We start from the raw sequence: 7,669 nt of genomic DNA, 5'->3' as shown, positions 1-7,669 counted from the left end.
AAGTTGCAAGCGTCTCTGTAGCTTAGCAACAGCTGCAGCCACACCCTTGCCTTCCTCCATTTGTTGCTGTGCAAGTAATAAAAGTTACTGAAAGTTACCTGAAACCGACTCCTGAACTTTACCGGTTAACCGACATTTCCGGTTATTTAGGGGCCAGTTAATCGAAAGTTTCCTGTATTTGACAAAAGAACCTGCTTTATTGATCAGAAGTTACTGGAGACGATTGGTGTTGTAAAGTGGTGCTGCTTCTACCCTGTAATGGGCTTGACATTTTTTGTTGTTGGTGCAAGCATTTTTTACGTCAAATTAAAAATAAACTGGCTTCGATAAACGTCGAGCTCAGGCGTGTCCTTAAAACTTGTTTCTCTTGGGTTACATAGCATGGCGCCATGATGGTAATACAAGTTTACATCCATGTTCCTGTTAATTTGCATAGATCTCATATTGCTGATACTAACTGATCTTGATGTTCTAATTTAGGATTTAAAATAATTGTTCTTGGGTTGTGGATGACACTAGCAAGGCAACATTTATTACCCATCTCTAATTGCCCTGAGGGCATTAAGAGTCAACCACAAAGGTGTGGCCCAGTCACATGCAATGTTCCCCCTCAGTTGCACGGCCACGCAGTAATCTGAAAGATCCCGCGTAGGCCGCTCACTGGCTTTTACATTGTGAATACCGCGCAGGCCCAGAAATTTAAAGCGCCCGGCCGCGCAGAGCAAAGTGCAGCTTACAGGGGACATTGGCCACGTGTCCAGGTGACTAATCAAAGCAGCCATTGCTAACATACCATTACTTTGGGAAGTGGTGGGGGAGGGAAAAGGAGGAATGTTTACCTTATGGAGACGGAAAGTTTGTTTATCAGAAGTCAGAATTTAGGCCTGAAATTACCGTCGTTCCGTTTTTCTCACATCTGTTTTTGTTTCATGCAGGACCCTGCGGGGATTTTCGAACTGGTGGAAGTTGTTGGAAATGGCACATATGGACAAGTGTACAAGGTAACGCAAAAGTAGTCTTTCTTTTTATTCGCGGAAATTATCTGGAGTAATTGAAATGTGCCAAATCAGAATTTGTTGTGCCATGTTCACGCGAATTCCCTGGTAACGTACCGCAAAGTCTAACTTTACCCATTCTTTACTTGTAGCAGTTATATCACCGTAGGTAACTGTACCCATTGCCACTCGAGTCGGTCAACTGTACTCATGATATATGCTTAGAGGCGCATCACCTCCCCGTCACCTACAGTTCTTAGCTGATATGTGTCTTTGGGCCCCAATGTAGAGTTGAGATTTGAGGCACGATAGCAAAATACTGCAGATGCTGGAAATCCGAAATAACAACAGAAAATGCTGGAAAAACTCAGCAGGCCAGGCAACATCCGTGGAGAGAAATTAGAGTCGACGTTTCGGGTCGAAACCCTTTTTCAAAACTGGAAAGGAAATAAAATAGATCGAAGTCAGGGCTGCGATAGAACAAAAGAAGTAAAAGAGACGTTAAGAGGTATTCAAAACCAGACGAGATGCTAATGGGACTGTGGAGACCAAAGACGGCTAAGATTAGGTGTGAAGTGTACTGGCAGGATAAGAGACAGCTGCCATGTGGGGGAGAGAAGAGAAAAAAAAGGAAAGGTGGGGGGGGAAGGGAAGACCCAAACAAAAGGGTGGAAAAAAATATAAGTAAAAATGTAATGGGGGCCGAGGTTATGATCTGAAATTGTTGAACTCGATATTGAGTCCGGAAGGCTGCAAAGTGCCTAATCGGAAGATTTTATTTCCTTTCCAGTTTTGAAAAAGGGTTTCGACCCGAAACGTCAACTCTAATTTCTCTCCATGGATGTTGCCTGGCCTGCTGAGTTTTTCCAGCATTTTCTGTTGTTATTTGAGATTTGAGGTACTTGGTTTAAAAAATACCAATGCAAAAATGTGCAAGTTTTACAAAAAAAAAAAAAATTGATTTGTTTTGTCATGATTGCTCAGTGAAAACGACCCTCAATCCAGCCAGCGCTCTGAATTATGGCACTTAATTAAAAAGTTAGTGAATACTGCTGGTTTTAACTCTAGTTTTGTCAAAGGTTGCGTGACTCACCAGAGGCCTGTATCAGTTTTTTTCATCAACGAAGATTTTGTTCTTAAATTCTGCGTTCTAAAAGGTGTCATTGTGGGAATAGAGTCAATAATGGTAAGAAAATGTTGCTGGCTACCCCAAATTAAAACTGAGGTGGGTGCACTGCCACGGAAGGTCATAAGTATCAGTAATTAGGCCTCCGCTGTGATTTGAGAGAGCGGGACCGGACCTGAATTAGGCTGGAACACACAATGGGGATAATTTGTGCGAGGGAGTTTATTGAAGTGCTTCATGAATCTTCTTGAATGGCAGGTGAGGGAACCCACACGTGGGAGGGCAGTCTTGGATTTCTGCCGCACTGCTGCTGGGAGTAATGGGCCAGGTGACATTTGGGGATCTCCTCTTCATAAAAGTCTTCATTTTAATTGTTGAAGTAAAAACCGAACAGGTAATAAAAACGATTAAGACATTTGATTTCACAGGAGCAGACTTCAAATCAATGGAATGCTGCTTGCAAGAAATTAACCGGGAGGAACTGTTTAGGAGGAGGGTGTGGAGGGGAAATGGGAGTGTTGAGCGATTTACGGCGCACAGCAAGAGGCAGCACATCCCAGAAATAGTCAAACCAACAAACTGAAGTAAAACTGACATGGATGGAAAAGGAAGACCATGAAAAGGCGCGAGAGAAGGGCACAGAGCGATTTTGGGACATTTAACTGTGGCCGTGCGGAAGTGGTGTACGAGGAAAGAGAAGTGACGGAGCTAAGTCACTTTTACCATTTGAAAGGGGGAGTAGGGATATAGAGGAGTTTTGAGAGCGAGCGCACTAAAAACTTGTAATACCACAATGAAAGGCATTGTCGAAAAGTTTAGGAAGCTGAAGCTAAACAAGGCTCTCTCAGATTCAATCTAACCGTGCTGGTGGAGCTCCCTGAGGAGATTGCAACTTCCTTCACCAATATCTTTGAAAGCCCCTTAAGAATTTGAGAAATAGGAGCAGGAGTCAACCATGCGGCCCCTCGAGCCTGCTCCGTCATTCAATAAGATCATGGCTGATCTTTGGCCTCAGCTGCATTTTCCAGCCCTGTCTCCGTATCCCTCGATTCCTTCAGTGTCCATTGGGTTTGGTAATGTCCCAGTGGGTTGCAAAGTGGAAAATGTGACCTCCATCATTTATACATATTTAAAAAAAAAAGGGGGTGGTGGTGCAAAGGACCAGTAAACCTGGTGGCACAGGATTGATGGACTGCCTAACACGCTCCTGTTGCTATGTTCCTATATACCGTATCTCCGTTTTGGAGAAGTTTGGAGATGTTCATGAGGGGATACCATAGGAAATTATCCGGAAGAACAGGGTCTGGTTTCGAAAGAGCCATCATGTATTGGAAGGAGCAGGCCGCGTTTGCCCAACTTATTGGATTTCTTTCAAGATGTGTTGGATAAGCGTGATGCAATGGATGCCATCAATCTGATCTCGGGAAGACATTTGTCACTGTCCCATGTAACTGCCTGATTCACAAGGTTATGCCCCATGGCATAGACAGCAAATTACTAGGCTGGATTATGTGACAGCAAAGGGAAATGATGGTGGAAGCTGATCGCCGGTGGAGTCGCAAGGTGTGACGTTGGGGGTCACTATAATTTATTGGAATGGAGGAAATATTGACACTGGTCAATGAGTTGGAGGTGGGGCGGGTCTTGAAACTACAGCAAACGGACTCTCCCGAGTACAGCAGGATTATTTTCCAACAAAATGCAGTGATTGGAGGATAGTTACATAATACAAATGACCAAAGGACAGGCTAGGTCATTTTTTATTCATTTGCGGGATGTGGGTGTCGCTGGCAAGGCCAGCATTTATTGCCCATACCTAATTGCCCTTGATCAGGTGGTGGTGAGTCGCCGCCTTCAACCGCTGCAGTCCGTGTGGTGAAGGTTGGGGCGGGAGTTCCAGAATTTTGACACAGCGACGATGAAGGAGCGGTGATATATCTCCAAGTCAGGATGGTGTGTGACTTGGAGGGGTACTTGGAGGTGGTGGTGTTCCCATGCGCTTGCTGCCCTTGTCCTTCTAGGTGGTAGAGCTTGTGGATTTGGGAGGGCAGATTTCCAAAACCATGTTAACTGCTGGATGTTTTGATGAAAGACTTGGCGTATGCCCTTTAACCAGTGTTTCAAATGACCCTGCAAAGGATACAAGTGATTGTGTTACCTGCTTTAGAAATATGTCTCTAATACCGTGACAAACACCTTTTTGTTTGGGGATAGGGTGTTACGCAATCATTTAGTGTGTCATTTGTGCGATTAATCACAAAATAAACTGTCCTAACCTGTAACCAAATGGGAGCATTGGACAGGAAGTGGTGAGACGGTACGCTGTAATTCGGTGTGGCATGTATTTGTAATACATTAGTCATTCAGTTCCCAGATTGTGAAGTATCTCTTTTTTGAACTTGGGAACAGAGGGTGACTGAGTAGAATGTCTTTGATACTGAACTTGCCTGCCTTAACTAAACCATTCTGCAGGTGATGAATCTAAAAGCAAAAACATATTGATGCCCTGAATATTTTGCTGCTTGTGAAATTAATTTTCTTAGAGTTACAACACCCCTCCCACTGTGCCTCCTTGCGCCCTTGTACGGAGTTGAATACTGCGCTGCTAGCAGATATGGTCAATGCTCTGTGAACAAAGCCAGTAGCTAGGAAGTATGGTAGCATAATGGTTATGTTACTGGACTAGTAATGCAGAGGCTGGGATTAATGCTCCGGAGACACACGTTCCAATTCCACCATGGCAGCTGGGGAATTTAAATTCACATAATTTAATAAATCTGGAATAAAAAGCTAGTATCAGTAATGGTGACCATGAAACTACCGTATTGTCTTAAAAACCCATCTAGTTTGCTAATGTCCTTTTTAGGAAGGAAATCTGCCATCCTTACCCGGTCTGGCCGATATGTGACTCTAGACCCACAGCATGTGGTTGACTCTTAACTGCCCTCTGAAATGACCTGGCAAGCCACAGTTGTATCAAAACGAAAAACTATAATGAGCATAAAACCGGACGGACCACCCGGCATCGACCTAGGCACCGGGTTCGGACCTAACAGCACTTTGGGAATATCTTCACCACGCGGACTACAGCGGTTCAAGGAAGCCACTGGGGATGGGTAATAAAGGCTGGACTTGCCAGTGACGCCCATGGATGAATAAAAATAAGTGTGAAATTGTGACATTATATGCTCGTTCTTCTCTTCCTCCCACACTAAATCACATGGCAAAGATCAAGAATTTGGAGCACTTATAATGCCCTGAACTGTGCTATCATTTGGTGACGCCATACATTGAAGTGTTCGCATGCTGGATCATGTGCATTATGTTTTTCTTTCTCCTGTGGATTGACTCATGAATGCAAACTTTCATTCTAGCTGCATGACCCTACGGCAATCTTCCTTCTAAACGATTCGGAGCAGAATGAGTATTTTCATCACATTTTTATTATAGATAATCTGTTATGAACTGCTGTTATTGACGTTTTTACATTTAAAAAAAAAAGGGGGCACAGTAGGTGCTTTCATAAAATCACAAGATGGACACAGATGAGGAAGACCATCTCAGTTCATCATGCTGGGAGTTTCTATGGATCCTCCATCGCAGCCCCGTTATCTTACTGTCAACATTTAGTTTGAACTAGTTTGCAGATTTAGCTTTTCATTGCCATTTATTATCTTGCCTCCAGTCTTGCATGAGCTGCAATGTCCTCCAGTTAAACATTCGGACAACTGAAACCATTATCCTCGGCCTCCGTCGCCAATTCCAAATGCTTGCCAGTGACTCATCCCCTCCCTGACCTCGGTAAACCTCAGCTTTCAAAATTCTGTCAATCGTATCCTGCACCGAGATCCACTGGCCCATCACCTCTCTGCTCACTGATTTTCACCTCAAATTTCAAATTCTCCTCATGTTTGAATCTCCATGACCTTATCCCTTCCTACCTCTGTAATCATCTTCAGCCCGATTAACCTCCCTCGCCCCCGAACACTCTCCCCCTGAATCTGGCCTCTTGTGCAGCCTGCCTTCCTTCACCCTATCATAGGTGGCCATGCCTTCAACTACCATGCTCCAGAATTCCTCCCCTTAACCTCCCTGGCCCTCCGCCCCGCCTCCCTGGCCCTCTGCCCCGCCTCCCTGGCCCTCCGCCCCGCCTCCCTGGCCCTCCGCCCCGCCTCCCTGGCCCTCCGCCCCGCCTCCCTGGCCCTCCGCCCCGCCTCCCTGGCCCTCCGCCCCGCCTCCCTGGCCCTCCGCCCCGCCTCCCTGGCCCTCCGCCCCGCCTCCCTGCCAAAACCCACCTCTTGAACCAAGATTCTGCTCACTCCATCTAATATCTCTTGGCCTGCTCACCAGCTTTTCGTTCTACCTCTGCGAAGCACTTTGGGACCTTTTACGAAGTTTTGTGAAACATGCTTTTTTAGTGCAAGTTAATACCTCTTCAGTATTTAATACTTTTAATTCTCATTTTAATGAACCATGGCACATTTAATCAGAGACCAAAGCCCATGTCATTCTCAAAACTCTTCCGATTCCTCCCTTCACTTTTCTTATCAGCAGTTGCAGCAACAGGGGCACCGCCACCCGCATCAACACCGTGGGTCGGACTCTAATGTCAATATTTGCCAAAGCCTTAGTAATAGAGGCTGGGTCAGAAAAGCTCAATATTTACTTGAAGCGACCTAATGCGAGCATCAAGTTTGCCTTCACTCAGGTGATCTTTTCCTCGTGCTGAAGGAGGGCGCTTGTAGTTACAGGCGAGTTCGGATGTGGATGCCTTGGCGCTGGGTTTCTGCGGGACGTGGGTCAGATGGTGCTAGTCCCATTAGGCTCGGCCTTCGTTCGGGTTTTGAGTTTTCCTTGTGATGCTCGGGATCAGTCTTCTGGCTGCTCTTTGAATCCCCTCCAAAGCCAGAATTTGACCAGAACTGCAACCAACTCGTTAACTCGACCACTCAACGTAAAACAGTTCCTCTAACTTCACATCTATTTTGTGTTTTCCTTTTTATTTTTAAGTATCCAAGCTTTTAGGGCAACTTTCTAACTGTCTGTTCCCTTTCCACTGATTCGATCTCTCTCCCTGGCAGCTGTCTAAGGCTGATCATGTCTGTTCGCAACCTTGGTTTCATATTTGATCGCAAATTGAGCTTCCTACCACATATCCATTCGATGACGAAGACCGCCCATTTCCACCTTCGTAAAATCGCCTGTCTCCACCTTTGCCTCAACTTATCTGCTGCCAAAATCCTCATCCATGCCTTTATCACCTCTAGACTTGACTATTGCAATGCACCCCTGGCCGGCCTCCCTAGTTCTACCCTCCATAAACTTGAGGTTATCCAAAGCTCTGCTGCCCGTGTCCTAACTCGCACCAAGTCCCGTTCACCCATCACCCCTGTGCTCTGACCTACATTGGCTCCCAGTTAAGCAACTCCTCGAGTTTTAAAATTCTCATCCTTGTTTTCAAATCCCTCCATGGCCTCGCCCCTCCTTATCTCTGTAATCTCCTCCAGCCCTATAATTCCCCTCGACCTCTGCGCTCCGCCTTCTGGCC

At 45.7% G+C, this 7,669-nt stretch overlaps 1 protein-coding gene across 11 annotated transcripts in view; it reads left to right on the top strand.

The window, feature by feature from the left end:
- Nucleotides 1-895: 895 nt before the first annotated feature.
- Nucleotides 896-7,669, top strand: part of LOC147090480 (misshapen-like kinase 1) — a 197,748-nt gene continuing 190,974 nt past the window's right edge. For 8 of the 11 annotated variants that reach the window (XM_085977245.1, XM_085977246.1, XM_085977240.1 and 5 more), the window contains exon 1: nucleotides 896-1,001. In XM_085977245.1, coding sequence (XP_085833371.1) covers nucleotides 930-1,001 — 72 coding nt within the window. In that variant the 5' untranslated portion in view covers nucleotides 896-929. The remainder of the gene's footprint in view (nucleotides 1,002-7,669) is intronic. The other 3 variants (XM_085977247.1, XM_085977243.1, XM_085977242.1) reach the window with 1 other exon arrangement.

Source organism: Somniosus microcephalus, unplaced genomic scaffold (genome assembly GCF_052327205.1).
Source record: "Somniosus microcephalus isolate GS21.2 unplaced genomic scaffold, FLI_Smic_1.0 unresolved_chr4, whole genome shotgun sequence".
NCBI lineage: Eukaryota > Metazoa > Chordata > Chondrichthyes > Squaliformes > Somniosidae > Somniosus > Somniosus microcephalus.
The sequence above is the reverse complement of the archived record's forward strand: the minus strand, read 5'-3'. Positions and strand labels throughout refer to the sequence as shown.